General features: G+C 43.5%; 1 protein-coding gene across 1 annotated transcript in view; it reads right to left on the minus strand.

Moving 5' to 3' along the window:
• Positions 1–19,521, minus strand: part of STK10 (serine/threonine kinase 10) — a 141,124-nt gene that overhangs the window by 33,810 nt on the left and 87,793 nt on the right. Inside the window, exons 5-9 of the mRNA XM_069764105.1 lie at positions 19,283–19,355; positions 17,202–17,396; positions 16,639–16,720; positions 10,023–10,154; positions 9,390–9,902 (exon numbers count right to left, since the gene is read on the minus strand). Of these exons, the coding sequence (XP_069620206.1) occupies positions 9,390–9,902; positions 10,023–10,154; positions 16,639–16,720; positions 17,202–17,396; positions 19,283–19,355 (995 nt within the window). The remainder of the gene's footprint in view (positions 1–9,389; positions 9,903–10,022; positions 10,155–16,638; positions 16,721–17,201; positions 17,397–19,282; positions 19,356–19,521) is intronic.

Consider the following 19,521-nt stretch of genomic DNA (forward strand, 5'->3'; position numbering starts at 1 on the left):
AATCATACAGCACTGTGCGAAACGTTTAGGCAGATGTGGGAAAAATGCTACTAATAATGATTTAAACATTTGAAGTGTTAATTGATAAAGTTTCTATTAACAAAATGCAAAATTAAAAATAGAAATTTAAATCAAATGAATATTTGGTGTGATCACCCTTTTCCCCATAAATAGCATTTATTCTTTTAGATACACTTGCACAAAGTTAGGGATTTTGTAGGATTATACTCCGGTGTATAAATTAAGAACTGTAACAGATTATCATTTTCACATGTAGGTTGAAAGATCGTAATTAACGGAAACAGCAGTGTTGGAAGGTTTCAACTGGGTGAGGAACAGCCAAACTCTGCTACTAAGGTGAGGTTGTGGAAGTCAGTATCGGGCCACAGGTCATACACTATTACATGGCTGAGCACAGGTAGTTATACTGCATCAGCAAGGTGTCTCCCAGGAAAAATTACAAAACAGACTGGGGTTCAATATGTGCTGTTCGAGCACCTTTGTAGAAGAACCAAGAAATGGGCAACGTTAACAACCATAGACACAGTGGCTGTCCAACGAGAGCAGCTTGAACAACCTTTTGGAGTCAGACTATGCCGATTCATTAAGTGGCGCATGCGTGTTAATGATTCAGGCACATCTGACAAATGAAGTGCACCTCGCCACATATCTTACTCCAGCTTTCAACGTGAAAACAAGACTAAGCAATGCATGAAGATATAGAAACTGGGATGCATCAGCAGGTGCTTTGGGCTGGCAGGTCAAAACGGGATATGTCACATATATAAATTTGGAATATATTGTTCCCCACCAATTTATTCATTTACAGCTATAAAAGCAAATAAGAAAATTAAACATACATGAGACAATCCTTTTCATCAGTGATGAGCGAATATACTCGTTACCCGAGATTTCCCGAGCACGCTCGGGTGTCTTCCGAGTATTTTTTAGTGCTCGGAGATTTAGTTTTCAGTGCCGCAGCTGAATGATTTACATCTATTTGCCAGAATATGAATATTTTTCCCCGGGTTGGAAAGTGCTTGGACACCAGAGCGTGCTCGAGTAACGAGTATATTCGCTCATCACTACTTTTCATCTGATCTTTCCTGAAACAAAAACGTTGAAGTGTGGTATATTCCGTATCGATTAAAGCAGGGGTCCCCAACTCCAGTCCTCAAGGCCCACCAACAGGTCATGTTTTCAGGATTTCCTTTGCATTGCACAGGTGATGCAATTATTACCTGGGCAAGACTAAGGAAATCCTGAAAACATGACCTGTTGGTGGGCCTTGAGGACTGGAGTTGGGGACCCCTGGATTAAAGGAGTTGCCCGGTCTTAGAGTCCAAAATTGTAGTCACTCTGTGCCTGCAGACTTGTGACTACTCACAGGGTGCGCTCTCTGCTGTGAGGAGACTCTTGTGCCAGCGCTGGAAGCCGTATGCGATTTGCATGCATCCAGTCACGTGCCAACTAGATGTGCGCGGCCTTGCTCAATGCAAGTGTATTGAGCAAGGCCAGACAGGTCTAGTCGGAATGTGACCAGAAGTATGCCAATCACATAATTGAGGTCACGTGACTGCCCGCTCCTGGTGCTGGAGAATCCTCACAGCATGCTGTCACACAGGGAACAAGTCTGCTGTCATTCTAATTCAGGACAACCATTTCAAGAAAAAACCACCATGACAATTGGCATTACTTCATGTACCATATACTCATGGGTATTCTCCATAGTATCCTTTTTGATACCTCTGTGCTGCATGTGCAGCTCATGATGAATTAAAAATATAATTCAACTTAATTTCTTTCCTTGTAAACAGCCAAAAAACAACAACAAAAAATGACTGAGCAGCAATATCCAATGTATACAGCTACAAAGTATAAGCTACCTATGAACTTGCATGGAGAATGTTCTATTTAACACTGAATACAATACAGAACTTAGTCCTGAACTAGGAATCAGTGGCCATTTTTACTATACTATATGTTGTCATAAAGTTACTAATAGTGAACTAAATAATTAGTAAGTAAAACCACATGTAGTTGTGATGGCTCGAGTGCATGGTTTATCTGTGTGAAACGAAACAGATGTAAAAATGGCAACTGGTTACACGGAAATGACTGCTCCATTAGGGAATTCTGAGCTTATGGAGGGGATCTCCTGTTCAGAAGCCTTTCCTATTGACCAGAGTGAGGAGTAGCCAGAGACCAAAGTCTCTCTCGTACCGGAGGACACTGACTGGACTTAGTACTGTGTAATGCCCAATTCCACCTGTGGGGGCACTGTGAGGAAATCAAATACCTTGAGTTGCCAGACATTCCCAGAATATAGTGGATTGCTAGAGGTTCAAGCATGTGGGAAAATGTAATCAACATATTGTGAAGGAACTCTTCTAGTCAGGACTGACTAAAGCAAAACAAACGGTGTTAGAACGTTGGTAAGAATACATAGAGATCAGAAAATAATTTCACACTACAATGGTCCGGCATCCGCATTGGTACTCCATGGGAGACAGACCAGGGCAGTGTGAAATTTCCTAAGCCGGCACTCAAGGGGTCCAGTATTCGCAAGGGTCACCCAGGAGATCAGCATTCCAGTGCTGGCCGAGAAAGTTCCAAGGTGGCCACCGGACCAGAAGACTGAACATCTTTATGCTTGGCTCTGGTAAATGCATTTTAGACTGGGAATTTCCTTAGGACAACCCACTAAGGGATGAGGAATAACGTTAACCCTCAGAAACTAGGTGCTGCTGTGATGTAGAGTTATGTCAGATACGCAAATGTCCTCCACCTAGAACACGCACACATTCCGGGATTCTTCTTGCCATCGTCATCTGTTAATGATCAGACAGTGTTTGTCAGGTAAAGGAGAGGTCATGTGGTGAGAACATTTCAGGAATGGGGCAGGATGGTGGACATGTTCCAGGACGTACAGTTGAGTATACTCATGCCAGCAGCCGGGATGAATCATTTACAAGTTTACAATTGCTTAAATATCTTAGTCGATCCAAAAAATGGAAGTTCAGTATGGCGATGGCCATTCTCTTACTGCAAGTTACAAAACAGGTTTTCCTATTACCGTAATTTTTATTACTAATGGGAATCATAGTATTCTGTATTAATATTAGGTCATGAATTTATCACTGACAATGCTGCTATTTATACAAAAAAATATAAAGAGTGGCACTGCTCCAAATGAGGCCTTTACTGGACATAAAGGGAATCTGCCACCAAGATTTTGACATCTGAGAGAAGCATGATGTAGGAACAGAGACCCCGATTCCAGCGATGCTTCACTTAATAGGCTGTGTGCCGTTTCAATAAAATCAGTGTTTTAGCAGCACAAGATTAACACTACAGGACTACGTGTCACGTGCCTCCTAGTCAACTATTCCAGGTAAACTCAACCCGCCCTCCATCATCGATTAGCAGCTTTCCGTTAAACAGTTGCCCATCAGTGCTGTGGGCAAAGTTATACAGGGCTCAGTATTCAAAGAAATGCTAGATGTCACATAGAAAACTTATCACAATTGCTGCACCCATCGCTGGAATCAATCTGACCCTACATCATGCTGCTCTCAGATGAGGTTGAGAACAACCTGGTGAGATTCCATTAAGTAGGTACCTTTATTGGTCACAGTGTACAACACTCTGACCATGAGTTGGAGACCAAAATCAAGAGTCATCAAGTTAGAAGTTGCCACTTCCCTCTTTGCTGCATCCTTACAAAGCCCACTGGTGACTCCATGAGGGTGTCCAATCTGTCTGGTCAGCTGCCCGGAAGACATTCTGTAGTATATACTGTAATACAATAGCATTGCAATAGAAAACTTCACCCACAGACTGGGCTTCATGGGAGGGACAAGATGGCTGTGACAGGGGCATTCAGTGGGCTCCTGCCGGCCTTGATAACCTGTCGGTTCCGCATATTTGCATAAAGCCGGTGATCGCGCACCACCGTTTGCTCTATTTAAATGCTGCTGTCAAAGATAAATGATTAAACCACAATGATCGAAGAGCACTTCAGCCCTTGTTGTTATCCAAAAGATAGGGGAAAACTTGTGGGTTAGTGCGAGTACAATCAAAGAAACACTCAACAATCCCAAGAACGGGGATCTGAAAAGCCCGATCAAAAGACAGGAGCGCATGTTCACTCCAGCTCCATTCATTCTCTATGGGAGTGTTGGAAAGCGCCCAGGACAGCGTACAGGCTCTGTCTAATCGGATGTAGAAGTGTAATATTAACCCCTTCCCGACCCATGACACCACGTAGGCGTCATGAAAGTCGGTGCCAATCCGACCCATGACGCCTATGTGGCGTCATGGAAAGATCGCGTCCCTGCAGATCGGGTGAAAGGCTTCACCCCCCCGTGGCTACGATCGCTCTGATTGGCTGTTGAAAGTGAAACTGCCAATCAGAGCGATTTGTAATATTTCACCTATTATAACTGGTGAAATATTACAATCCAGCCATGGCCGATGCTGCAATATCATCGGTCATGGCTGGAAACACTAATGTGCCCCCACCCCACCCCACCGATCGCCCCCCCCCAGCCCTCCGATCTGTCCGGTACACTGCTCCGGCTCCCCTCCGTCCTGTGCTCCGCTCCCCCCGTGCTCCAATCACCCCCCCCCCCCCACAGTCCGATCCACCCCCCCCTGCTCCAATGCACCCCCCCGTGCTCCGATTCACCCCCCGCGCTCCGATCCACCCCCCCATGCTCCGATCCCCCCCCCCGTGCTCCCCCCCCACCCCATCATACTTACCGATCCTGCCGGGGTCCGTCCGTCTTCTCCCTGGGCGCAGCCATCTTTCAAAATGGCGGGCGCATGCGCAGTGCGCCCGCCGAATCTGCCGGCAGGCAGATTCGTTCCAAAGTGCATTTTGATCACTGAGATATAATCTATCACAGTGATCAAAATAAAAAAAATAATAAATGACCCCCCCCCCCCCCTTTGTCACCCCCATAGGTAGGGACAATAGAAAAATAAAGAATTTTTTTTTTCCACTAATGTTAGAATAGGGTTAGGGCTAGGGCTAGGGTTAGGGCTAGGGTTAGGGCTAGGCTTAGGGCTAGGCTTAGGGCTAGGGTTAGGGCTAGGCTTAGGGCTAGGGTTAGCGCTAGGGCTAGGGTTAGGGCTAGGGTTTCGGTATGTGCACACGTATTCTGGTCCTCTACGGATTTTTCCACTGCGGATTTGATAAATCCGCAGTGCTAAACCGCTGCGGATTTATGGCGGATTTACCGCGTTTTCTCTTCGCATTTCACTGCGGTTTTACAACTGCGATTTTCTATTGGAGCAGTTGTAAAACCGCTGCGGAATCCGAAGAAGCGACATGTTGCGGAATGTAAACCGCTGCGTTTCCGTGCAGTTTTTCCGCAGCATGTGTACAGCGATTTTTGTTTCCCATAGGTTTACATTGAACTGTAAACTCATGGGAAACTGCTGCGGATCCGCAGCATTTTCCGCAGCGTGTGCACATACCTTTAGAATTAGGCTATGTGCACACGGTGCGGATTTGGCTGTGGATCCGCAGCAGTGTTCCATCAGGTTTACAGTACCATGTAAACATATGGAAAACCAAATCCGCTGTGCCCATGGTGCGGAAAATACCGCACGGAAACGCTGTGTTGTATTTTCTGCAGCATGTCAATTCTTTGTGCGGATTCCGCAGCGTTTTACACCTGCTCCTCAATAGGAATCCGCAGGTGAAATCCGCACAAAAAACACTGGAAATCCGCAGGTAAAACGCAGTGCCTTTTACCCGCGGATTTTTCAAAAATGGTGCTGAAAAATCTCACACGAATCCGCAACGTGGGCACATAGCCTTAGGGTTAGGGTTGGAATTAGGGTTGTGGCTACAGTTGGGATTAGGGTTAGGGGTGTGTTGGGGTTAGTGTTGGAGGTAGAATTGAGGGGTTTCCACTGTTTAGGCACATCAGGGGTCTCCAAACGCAACATGGCGCCACCATTGATTCCAGCCAATCTTGTATTCAAAAAGTCAAATGGTGCTCCCTCACTTCCGAGCCCCGACGTGTGCCCAAACAGTGGTTTACCCCCACATATGGGGTACCAGCATACTCAGGATAAACTGCGCAACAATTACTGGGGTCCAATTTCTCCTGTTACCCTTGTGAAAATAAAAAAATGCTTGCTAAAACATCATTTTTGAGGAAAGAAAAATGATTTTTTATTTTCACGGCTCTGCGTTGTAAACGTCTGTGAAGCACTTGGGGGTTCAAAGTGCTCACCACATATCTAGATAAGTTCCTTGGGGGGTCTAGTTTCTAAAATGGGGTCACTTGTGGGGGGTTTCTACTGTTTAGCCACATCAGGGGCTCTGCAAACGCAACGTGACGCCCGCAGAGAATTCCATCAAAGTCTGCATTTCAAAACGTCACTACTTCAATTCCGAGCCCCGGTATGTGCCCAAACAGTAGTTTACCCCCACAATGGGGTATCACCGTACTCAGGAGAAACTGGACAACAAATTTTGGGGTCAAATTTCTCCTGTTACCCTTGGGAAAATTACAAAATTCTGGGCTAAATAATTATTTTTGAGGAAAGAAAACGTATTTATTATTTTCACGGCTCTGCATTATAAACTTCTGTGAAGCACTTGGGGGTTGAAAGTGCTCACCACACATCTAGATAAGTTCCTTTCGGGGTCTAGTTTCCAAAATGGGGTCACTTGTGGGGGGTTTCTACTGTTTAGCCACATCAGGGGCTCTGCAAACGCAACGTGACTCCCACAGAGCATTCCATCAAAGTCTGCATTTCAAAACGTCACTACTTCACTTCCGAGCCCCGGCATGTGCCCAAACAGTGGTTTACCCCCACATATGGGGTATCAGCGTACTCAAGAGAAACTGGACAACAACTTTTGGGGTCAAATTTCTCCTGTTACCCTTGGGAAAATAAAAAATTGCAGGCTAAAAGATCATTTTTGAGAAAATAATTTTTTATTTTTATTTTCATGGCTCTGCGTTATAAACTTCTGTGAAGCACTTGGGGGTTCAAAGTCCTCACCACACATCTAGATTAGTTCCTTTGGGGGTCTAGTTTCCAAAATGGGGTCATTTGTGGGGGATCTGAAATGTTTAGGCACACAGGGGCTCGCCAAACGTGACATGGTGTCCGCTAATGATTGGAGCTAATTTTCCATTTAAAAAGCCAAATGGCGTGCCTTCCCTTCCGAGCCCTGCCGTGCGCCCAAACAGTGGTTTACCCCCACATATGGGGTATCAGCTTACTCAGGACAAACTGGACAACAACATTTGGGGTCCAATTTCTCCTATTACCCTTGGCAAAATAGGAAATTCCAGGCTAAAAAATCATTTTTGAGGAAAGAAAAATTATTTTTTATTTTCATGGCTCTGCGTTATAAACTTCTGTGAAGCACCTGGGGGTTTAAAGTGCTCAATATGCATCTAGATAAGTTCCTTGGGGGGTCTAGTTTCCAAAATGGGGTCACTTGTGGGGGAGCTCCAATGTTTAGGCACACAGGGGCTCTCCAAACGCGACATGGTGTCCGCTAACAATTGGAGCTAATTTTCCATTCAAAAAGTCAAATGGCGCGCCTTCCCTTCCGAGTCCTGCCGTGTGCCCAAACAGTGGTTTACCCCCACATATGAGGTATCGGCATACTCGGGAGAAATTGCCCAACAAATTTTATGATCCATTTTATCCTATTGCCCATGTGAAAATGAAAAAATTGAGGCGAAAATAATTTTTTTGTGAAAAAAAAGTACTTTTTCATTTTTACAGATCAATTTGTGAAGCACCTGAGGGTTTAAAGTGCTCAATAGGCATCTAGATAAGTTCCTTGGGAGGTCTAGTTTCCAAAATGGGGTCACTTGTGGGGGAGCGCCAAAGTTTAGGCACACAGGGGCTCTCCAAACGCGACATGGTGTCCGCTAAAGAGTGGAGCCAATTTTTAATTCAAAAAGTCAAATGGCGCTCCTTCCCTTCCAAGCCCTGCCGTGCGCCCAAACAGTGGTTTACCCCCACATATGAGGTATCAGCGTACTCAGGACAAATTGGACAACAACTTTCGTTGTTCAGTTTCTCCTTTTACCATTGGGAAAATAAAAAAATTGTTGCTAAAAGATAATTTTTGTGACTAAAAAGTTAAATGTTCATTTTTTCCTTCCATGTTGCTTCTGCTGCTGTGAAGTACCTGAAGGGTTAATAAACTTCTTGAATGTGGTTTTGAGTACCTTGAGGGGTGCATTTTTAGAATGGTGTCACTTTTGGGTATTTTCAGCCATATAGACCCCTCAAACTGACTTCAAATGTGAGGTGGTCCCTAAAAAAAATGGTTTTGTAAATTTCGTTGTAAAAATGAGAAATCGCTTGTCAAATTTTAACCCTTATAACTTCCTAGCAAAAAAAAATTTTGTTTCCAAAATTGTGCTGATGTAAAGTATACATGTGGGAAATGTTATTTATTAACTATTTTGTGTCACAAAACTCTCTGGTTTAAGAGAATAAAAATTCAAAATGTGAAAATTGCGAAATTTTCAAAATTTTCGCCAAATTTCCGTTTTTATCACAAATAAATGCAGAATTTATTGACCTAAATTTACCACTATCATGAAGCCCAATGTGTCATGAAAACACAATCTCAGAACCGCTAGGATCCGTTGAAGCGTTCCTGAGTTATTACCTCATAAAGGGACACTGGTCAGAATTGCAAAAAACAGCAAGGTCTTTAAGGTCAAAATAGGCTGGGTCATGAAGGGGTTAATATCTGATGATATTAAAGGTCACTTGACAGGGCTGAGGCTGTTCTAAAAGCTTACGGTGTGCAATGTGATTATATACAGTACAGACCAAAAGTTTGGACAAACCTTCTCATTAAGATTTTTCTGTATTTTCATGACTATAAAAATTGTACATTCACACTGAAGGCATCAAAACTATTAACACATGTGGAATTATATACTTAACAAAAGTGTGAAACAACTGAAATTATGTCTTATATTCTAGGTTCTTCAAAGTAGCCACCTTTTGCTTTGATGACTGCTTTGAAAAAAACTGAAAAATCTTTAAATGAGGTGTGTCCAAACTTTTGGTCTGTACTGTATATTACAGACATATATACATATACACACACACAGGACGTTGGAAAGAGACATACAAGCCCCTATGGATAGAATATTTGGGCACCCGATATTCTATAATGTCTAATGGAGTAGAATTCCAGACTGATCACTTGACTTACAACAGAAATATAGGTATGCGTTACCTTCGTTCCACAAAACAAACAATATAAAGCTCAATATATATTTTATGGCAAGACCCACCCAATATTAATTGTAATCTGATGATCGATTAGACTATGCTTGCATAATATGAACATTGCAGAATGGCAGAAGCAAACTTACCCTAATTGACAGAGAACCAGTCTCCTTATTAATGGACAGATCGGCAGACAGGTTGATACTAAGGTCCATGCTGTCAGAAGCAGAGTTGCTGCCTGAATCAGAATCCCTTTTGGATCGATTGCTGAAGAAACGAGAAGGAGGAGGGTCAACGCTTCCATTGGGAATTATTTCTGCAGACAGACGATCATACTGGCTGCTCTTTGGTCTGTGGCCGTTGGAAACAGATGACCCGAGATCTTTTTCCTTGTCCAGGTTGTGACTCTCAGGCGTTGAATTATTCCTGATTTCAGGAGGCAGTAATGGGTTAATGATGATGATGTCAGGTTTCAATTGTTCTGCATCACTGAAGCTCTCTGCCATGTTCTCAGAAGACGTTACACTATCAGGTTTGCTGCTTATTGTGCTGTCTGGGCTTTGGCCATCAAACTGGTCTTTATGAGGTTTTAGACCATTGCTTGTGGGCTTGCCCCTTTCCACATCAAACGAGTACTGGCTGCCATTCTTTGCAGGTGGCTAATGTGAAGAAAATAGAACAAGTAACATTAGAGCCATGGGATATTTACCAGATACTAGATGAGATAAACAGCATTAAGTCAAAATATTTTAGAAGTGCAGAAAAGAAGTGCTACTTACAGACAGTGGGTCTGGTGACTCCTCTTCCTCCAGTTCTCCATTCTCTTCTATTTCATCTAGTACTTCAGCTTTCGCCTCTGCCACAAGATCCCGCAAAATTCTGTTGTTAAGCCCCTTGGTTAGAAATGGATGCTGGGCACCACAAAACAAAGAAGATTGAGATATAGAATATATAAATTACTGTACAAACAGTCTTGACATTAAAATGTGTAACTGATAAAAGGACATTTCCGAAACTACATGAGCTCCATTTTTTAATTACCAGTTTTTCAAATACCAAAAGTCAAAGATTGCAAAAACAAAACAGGCTTCAGTCAAGTCTAAAAAGCCTCACCAAAATTTATATTCCATAATCATTCTTAGTTATCCATGTAATGTAGTGCAGGTATTGAAATACTTACAGATCGCGGTCTTCCCAGACTTCCAGTGCCGCCCGGTCATCTTCTGGCTCATGAGACCTGAAGACAGACTAACAGGCTCACACAGGGGTTTGTGTATGGATCAGAAATCGCTTTCTGTTTAGAGCGTCACAGACTTTCACTGAGAAAGCAGCACTGGTCCACACAGCAAATGATATTTGATTTGGCAAAGTGGTCACATGGGTCAGGAATGGCACTGGAAAACCGGAGAAGACTGCAATCTGTAAATATTTTATTATACTACATTAGATAAACATGACGGAATAAAAACTTTTGACAAAACTTCTTTAAAGGGTAACCTTACTTCCTAGAAACGTTTCAGAATAAGTTGTCCTGTGAGTGTACATCAGAAATAACGCTAAATCTGGCCACTATAAGACTTGTATCTAGCATTTTCAACAAATTTTCTTTTCTGCATAATCTCAAAGCACCACTCCAGCATTTTCTTTTTGTATTGCATTGCTGGACTGGTGCTTTAAATGCAATTCCTCTGCCTCCGTCTCATACTCCCCTGCTGCTGCGCCTTCATTGTTTTTCCAGAGTTACTCTCGTCGGTCTCTGGCGAATAGTGACCTGCTGGATTATCTGCGGTGCGGAGGTCACTTTTTAATACAAGTGTATGAGAGCCTTGTTCTGGCTCTCAGACTTGCATTGACAGCTTGTGACATAGCTCACCATCTTTCTATGTTTACCTCTGCCTGTTTCCTCTCCTTCTCCTCACTCTTCCATAGAGTATAATGTTCGGTGTCAAATGATGAACTTGAGAAATCTTTTCCAGTGTGCGTAACAAATTCAAGTGGCCGAAAAGGAAGTGGCTGATCGTTGGGAAAGAAAGCTAATTTTACGGGCCTGACATATATTTCTGCTATGCTGCCCGAGAATAGCATGATGTAGGAGAACAGACCCCCAATTGCAACAATGTATCACTTTTTTTCTCTGCTGTAAATCCAGCAGTTCTCTGAATGTTGAGCTCTGTATAACCCCCCTCCCCAACACCACTATTCCACTGATTGGCAGCTTTTGTGTACATAAGCAGAAAGCAATGAATCAATGGCGGGGGTAAGGAGGATTACATGACAGCAGTGATAAAATCACTATTATCAGCAGGAGATTATCAAAACAAGTATACTAGTACAGTAAGTGACATCGCTGGAATCATTGGCTTTGTCTCTACATTATGCTGCCCTCAAATTATGTGGCATAAACTTGGTGACAGATTCCCGGTATTGTATACAAAGTTTCTTGAAAGTATAGTTTTATTCTAAGCGTCTCCATGTCTTTAAACATTATGGTCCATCTAAACAGTAAATCATTCAGTATTGAAATGATGAAATTTAGATGTAAATCATCGATAATCTATATTTAATACAGGTAAGCAACTTATGAACCATTAATGTGCAAACCCATGGGGCAAAAGCCAATTTTCCTGATCATAAGGGAAAAATTCTGCCATCAGGTCCCTGCTGCACCACTCTGCCTGTGCGCCACAGTGACTCAGCACAGTAGGCGCAATGATTTCATTGCGTGAGCGTATATGTGGGCTGTAGGGCTACCAATCTGTAGGGGAACATCATATTGTGTGTGAGGCTGTGGGTGGCAATGTTTTTAAGGGCCCTATCACTGCATTTGGGCTCTGTGGTTGACATCATTTTTGGGGACCCTCAAACTGCATACTGGGACTGTAGGGATTATCAAATGTTTGGGCATGTAGGGTCCTCCAATTTGTGGCGGGGCTGTGATTGAAATTTTGTGCTTGGGGGCATCACATTGCCCTTGGGATCCATGCGAGACGTATTGTGTGTACATGCTCTCATTATGTAGAGGGTTATGGGGGCCATCATACTGCATGCTGGTGCTGTAGGGCAGGGGTCCCCAACTCCAGTCCTCAAGGCCCACCAACAGGTCATGTTTTCAGGATTTCCTTTGCATTGCACAGGTGATGCAATTATTACCTGGGCAAGACTAAGGAAATCCTGAAAACATGACATGTTGGTGGGCCTTGAGGACTGGAGTTGGGGACCCCTGCTGTAGGGGACATCATACTTTGTGGGGAGCTGTGGGTAACATTATACGGTGTGTGGGGACCTTCTAATGACTGTAGAATATCTCTTGGGGACATCAAATTGTATGTTGGGGCAGTGAAGAATATGGGCGATATAATGCCATCCAAATAGACTATTCTATCTGGTCTGAAATTCTAGATAGTCTTCAAAATACGAAGCAGAGACAGGACACCTTGCTCAGTAGGTGGCTCAGCTTCAAAAGCTCCAAGTGGAAAAACTCACACGCCTAGCAGCCTAGCTGGGGCCAAGGAGTTTCTCGCTAGATGAACCCCTTCTGCGAGCCCAAGCTGCTTATCTGCTTCAAAGAAACCTCAGACATATGGGAGCTGCAATTTCATAAGGTGTTAACGTACGTCCTAGCCGTATACTGGTTACAAAGATCATAGGAATGTGACGAACGCCAGTCTGGGTCTCGATTAGTTATAGCTACCGGGGCTGGTTTCTCTGGCCCGATTTAATCCAGTCTCCCTATGCCCGTGCGGATAGGTGTATCTATGTAAAACTGTGCCAAGCTGACATTAGGTATCCCTAGGTGGTGTGGAACGTCACATTGGTGAAAGTGGAGATACTGTACTACGTGACCCCGACATATTAGTGACATCAGGTGGGGCTGTGAGATGCAGTTCTTCACAGGGACCATCATGCTTTATGTTGGTATTAATGTGGCGGCATACTTTGCTGGAGGCACAGTGGTGTCATCATGTGCGTGAGGGGGGGGGGGGACAGTGGTGGGAATTCACAGTGGGAATATCATGCAGTATGGGGGGCATTTTTTAGGGCACTATACTCCAAGGGCCATGAAAAGGGTATAGTAGTGGGTCAGAACACAAAGAGGCTTCAGTTATTTATATAGCAGCATACATTCCATGGTGCTGTACATGAAAAGGGGCTACATACAAAATACAGATATAGCTTACTGTAAACAAACTAACAATGGTAGACTGGTACAGAGGGAAGAGGACCCTGCCCTTGCAGGCTTACATTCTACAGGATGATGGTGAAGGAGACAGAAGGCTGGGTAGTTTCAGTATCTATGGTGGTGTTGAAGTGGTAGCGCGGTCATTGCAGACTGTAAGCTTTCCTGAAGAGATGCATTTTCAGGTTTTATCTGAACGATCCCAATGTGGATAATTACAGAGGATGAGGGACATTCAGGAGAAGTCTTGGAGGCGATTGGGTGAGGAGTGAATAAGTGTGGAGAAGAGAAGGAGGTCGTGGGAGGACCGGAGATTACGTGAGGGAAGATGTCGGGATATTAATTCGGAGATGTACGGAGTAGACAGGTTATAGATGGCTTTGTAGGTCAGTGTTAGTAGTTTGAACTGGATAAGCTGGGGAATTGAGAGCCAATGAAGGGATTTTCAAAGGGAAGAATTGGAGGAATAGTGAAGAAAGATGGATTAGTCATGCAGCAGAGTTAAGGACAGACTGTAGAAGTGCAAGTTTGTTAGCAGGTAGGCCACAGAAGAGGTAGTTGCAGTAGTCGAGGCTGGACATTATGAGGGCATGTACAAGCATTTTAGTAAATTGAGCATTGAGGAAAGGACAGATTCTGGAAATATTTTTGAGTTGGAGGCAACAAAAGGTGGTGAAAACTTGGATGTGTGGTTTGAAGGACAGGGCAAAGTCAAGCGTTAGACAGTGGTTTTCCAGTACAGGGGAAAGTGTGATGCAATTTATTGTGATAGATAGATCAGGTAGGGATAATATGCAATATGGAGGAAAGATAAGGAGTTTTGATTTGCCCAGATTGAGCATGAGAAAGCGAGCTGAGAAGACTGAGGATATGGCTGATAGACACTCCGGGAATCTGGACAGCAGACAGGTGAAGTCTGGGCAAGAGATGTAGATCTAAGTGTCATCAGCGTATAGGCAACACTGGAAGCCATGGGACATTATGAGTTGTCCCATGCCAACAGCATAGATGTAGAAGAGTAGGGGTCCTAGGACAGAGCCTTGAGGGACACCAACAGAGAAAGGGCGGGATGAGGAGATAGTGTGGGAGTGGGAAACGCTAAATGTGCGGATGGAAAGGTATGAGGAGATCCAGGATAGGGCAAGGTCTTTGACACCAAAGGAAGAGAGGATCTGCAGTAAGCGACCATGGTCAACTGTATCAAAGGCAAAGGACAGGTCTAGAAGGAAGAGTAGGGAATAGTCTGTTAGCTATGGCTGTAAATAGGTAGTAATTTTGGTTAGGGCAGTGTCAGTGGAATGGTGTGGGCAAAAGCCAGATTGTAGGTTGTCGAAGAGCGAGCTAGATGAGAGTTGGGAGGATAGTTCAGCATGAACACGCTGCTCGAGGCGTTTGGAAATGAAAGGGAGCAGCAATTTGGGGCGATAGCTGAACATAGCGGTCAGGTTGAAGGCTAGCTTTTCGAGGATAGGCATGATTGTGGCATGTTTGAAAGCAAAAGGAGGGGTACCAGAAGAAAGTGATAGGTTGAAGAGTTGGGTTAGGGATGGGATAAGTGTGGTAGTGAGGTTGGTAAGGAGGTGAGATGGGATGGGGCCAAGTTCACAAGTGGTGAGGTGTGATTTGGAGAGATGAGTGAGCTCTCCTTCAGTGATGTTGGAGAGGGAGGTTATGGGGGAATGGCATTGGCCTGGTATTCAAGGGGGTTACCCTGCCTTGTTTGATTGATCTTATTTTGAAGTGTCAGACAAAATCCTTAGCACACATGAGGGAAATCAGAGGGGGCAGTGGAGAGTGGAGGAGGATGTTAAAAGCATTGAATAACTGTTTGGAGTTGTAGGATAAGGAAGACACTAGGGTTGTGAAGTAGGCCTGTTTAGCAGATGTGTTTCCTGCCAACGCCGCTCTGCAACCCTGGACACTTGCCAAAGCTTTTTAGTGAGGTTATTGTGAAAGAGTTTTCTATTGATTCGTCACACTCTGCCATGCATGAGAGGGGCAACAGCATCAATAGCTGAAGCGAGAGTGGCATTGTGGAAAGCAGTGGCTTGGTCTGTGTCATCAAGTGAAGAAATGGATTCCGGAGTTAGAATAGAGTCAGAGAGTGTGCGAGTGTTTATTATTATTATTATTATTATTATAGCGCCATTTATTCCATGGCGCTTTACATGTGAGGAGGGGTATACATAATAAAAACAGGTACAATAATCTTGAACAATACAAGTCACAACTGGTACAGGAGGAGAGAGGACCTCAGATGTATTAGTTGTTATAATTACTGTGTACCTGCTGCTATCCGTGTCATCCTCCCTGATTTTAAAAGTTGGGTTGTATAGCCCCGCCAAACCTTTTTTTTTTTTCTCTTTTGCAATGAGGCACCATGATTTCTATATAGTCTTACTGCTCTTACAGTGAAAACTCTGCTGTTGCAAAAACCTTCTTCCGCTCTCATGTTCACAAAAAGAATGGATGGCGCGGTGGGGCACATGTGGTCACTGCTTTCTTACAAGACATTTTACAGCTTTGTTTCTGGGATAAGTGGGGTCCCCCATGGCCATGGATAACTGTGAGGCTATGTGCACACGTTCCAGATTTCTAACTTTTTTTTGGCGGTTTTCCACGGCAAAAACGCTTAAAAACGCATACATTAAGCATCCCATCATTTTTAATGCATTCCACAATTTCTGTGCACATGTGCGTTTTTATCGCAGAAAAAAAACGCAGCATGTTCATTAATTTTGCAGATTTTCCGCGGATTTCCCACTATTTAATGCATTGGGAAGCTCCGGGAAAAAACGCGAAAAATCCGCACAAAAAAACGCATGCAGATTTCCTGCGGAAAAAGTTGGGTTTTTGTCAGGAAATTTCTGCAAAGATTCCAGACGTGTGCACATACCCTTAATGTGGGAAATAAGCTACTGAAGTATGCCCATGCAGTGTGTAATCTGACTTGCACGACAGCCATGATGCAGCAGCTACTTTATTAATACATAGCAGAGACTCTGACTAGAGAATGCTATAGTACAAGTTTGTGTTATAGTCACATATGAAGAAAAGAGCCTTGCTATGGGCAGTAATTTAAGACAAATATGAAAATATCCATTGTAAAACTAATTCAACAATCGATGTAAACGTGAAATAGCAGAGAGCAAAAATATTTGCAAAACAGAGTAATCTTCTTGATAATGCTCATTGTTAGCAGAAGGAGCTTGGCTCACCTCCAGGAGCTGCACGGAGCTTGGCCTGGTCTCTGGATTCTTATCGAGAGCCTTTTTCAGGAAGTCCCGGAACTCCTGAGACCTTTCGACAACACAACAGTTGATGTCATTACAGATACAATATGACAGGGACACGTAGGAAAAAAACATGAAGGATTTATTTTCTTCAATTACTCATTTCCCTAGCAGATTTGGCACTGTTGAGATCAGGGTCTCGAAAGAGCGGACAAGCATCCAAATACCAATTGTCTAAGTTTATAACCGGAAGCATCTAATATATTTTTAGGAAAAGCTTGGGCAGCTCTGTGGAGACACATGGTTAAAAATCGTGGAGAACATTGTTTTTTAAGTACTGGATTACCATTTTTATGCAGACAGTATGCTATAAAGCCCTGGTGTTTGTCTGACCAGCAACAATCACTAATATGAAGCAGATTTCTTAAGAATCAACAAAAAAATATGTTCTAAACAAAAAAGAGAAATGCCTGGAATGTCTTTAACATATCAAGCATGCAAAGTTGGAAGTAACTTTGATGGTCATAAACGAAAGCCAGAAATCTTACCACTTTGACTGAGAAGACAGTGTCGGTGGGTCGGATTTGGCAATTTTCAAAAGCACCCGCATAGGGTTAAGTTCATGATGTGGTGGCTCAATCTGAGCCATTTCAATGAGCGTTATTCCTAAAGACCATATGTCAGCTTTGTAGTCGTATGGAGCATCTTTCATCGTCTCGCACATCACCACTTCAGGGGCCATCCTGGGAACAGAAGAGGAAAGGTTTAGAAGGAACAAGACTATTCTCACCACTTGTGTTAGGGTGTCTTAACTGAAGAGGCAGTGAAAAGGGGAATTGCTGTGAAAATGTGAAATATGTTGATGAAAAACATTCCTCTTACATCTGGATATCAACATGCTTTAATACACTGTGTGACATTCAACATTCCGGTCTTAAAGCTGAAGTCACTAGTAACATTTGCCTCTCTTCGTTCTGCATTTCTTCACGAATCGGATCGAATATTGCAAAACATTTCTATTCACTTTAATGGGTTTGAACTTACTACCAGTCACAATCCATAGACGGAAGTAATGCGAATACTGGGGGGGAAAAAAATGAAGACACCTTTCTTTGCTCTTCAACAACCCTTTTAGCTGTGCTCAGAGTGGAACAAGCATAGCACTGTCCACGGATATTAAGAAAAGCATCCAAAGAAATAGTCCTTTGGTGCACTTTAAATAAGGCTCCTCATTCTAAGCATACCTTTACCCTTATACCAAGATAGTTCTCCGCTTACATCAGAGCTACATAAGGAAAACATTTAGCAGCACTATAAGCATACCCTTGTAGAGGCCACAAATGTGCCAATATATACTGAACCATAAGCCTCGTGCTAAAAAAAAAAAAAAAAAAAAAAAAGGGAGGACTGTGATTGAAGATATACCGTATATACGCCGATTTTTTTCAGCACTTTTTTGAGCTGAAAACACCCCCCTTGGCTTATACACGAGTCATTGTCCCAGAAAGACTGCGGGGGAGGGGGAGCAGCAGGTCACAGAGGCAGGAGCTGGCGGCTGCAGCTAAAGCCTGGTCCCACTGCTAAAGAGAAATGAATATTCAATGCACTGGCAATGAATATTCATTTCTCTTAAAGCGCGCACAGCTACAGCGGCAGCTGCCGGTTTCCAGCAGCGGCCAGGCTAGCACGGGGCCCACTCATTAAGGTAATGAATATTCACCCCCTCCACTCCCATAGGCGTGGAGAGAAGTAAATATTCATTATCTTAATGAGCGGGGACACGTGATCGCTCGGCTGGAAGAGCTCCTGGCACTGGAAGGAGATGCAGCGAGGGCACGAAGGGAAGGTACAGTAAGTAGGATGTTTTTGTAAGACCCATGCATACAGAGACAGGGGATAAAGAGCCATGCATGCAAAAACAGGGACGGGGGAGCCATGCATACAAGGACAGGGACGGGGGAGCCATGAAAACAGACAGGGACGGGGGAGCCATGCATACAAGGACAGGGACGGGGGAGCCATGCATACAAAGACAGGAACGGGGGAGCCATGCAAACAAAGTCAGGGACAGGGGAGCCATGCATACAAGGACAGGGACGGGGGAGCCATGCATACAAAGACAGGGACAGGGGAGCCATGCAAACAGACAGGGACGGGGGAGCCATGCATACAAGGACAGGAACTGGGGAGCCATGCATACAAGGACAGGGACGGGGGAGTCATGCATACAAGGACAGGGACGAGAGGACAATGCATACCTGGGCTTATACTTGAGTCAATAATTTTTCCAAGTTTTTTGTGGCTAAATTAGGTGCCTCGTCTTATACTCCAGTCGACTTATACACGATTATATAAGGTATATCCACACTTTTTTTCAATTTCATTCATATCCATAGCTTTTTTTAGCTCATCCAGACTTAAGAATTGCTCAAAGAAAAAATTTACTAGATTTCTTTAGAGCCAATAAGAATTTGCCATGTTTGAATTTATTTCGAAAGGACACACAAAATAAATCTCGTAGCACACACATCCTTCTTTGGCATTTTTGATTATGACATACCAGGCATCTGTAGAGGCCTCTATGTTCGATCACCATGCACACAATGATATAGAATATGTGACAACTTACCAGTAAGGGGTGCCAATGAAGGAGTCTCTTCTCTGCAAGGTTTTTGAATTTTTTGCCGAAACACCAAAATCCGCTGAAAGGAGCAAAAAAATATAAATAAAATAAATACATTTGAGGCTGTTGAATAGAAATGGCCAATTATAAAGGGTTTGTCTTGTAAAGATAATTTCTGTTTGATTAAATCATATGTACACAAGAGGAGGGTCCTCATCTGGTGACCATCAACTGGACAATGACAG

The sequence above is a fragment of the Ranitomeya imitator genome, chromosome 4 (assembly GCF_032444005.1).
Source record: "Ranitomeya imitator isolate aRanImi1 chromosome 4, aRanImi1.pri, whole genome shotgun sequence".
Classification (NCBI taxonomy): Eukaryota; Metazoa; Chordata; class Amphibia; order Anura; family Dendrobatidae; genus Ranitomeya; species Ranitomeya imitator.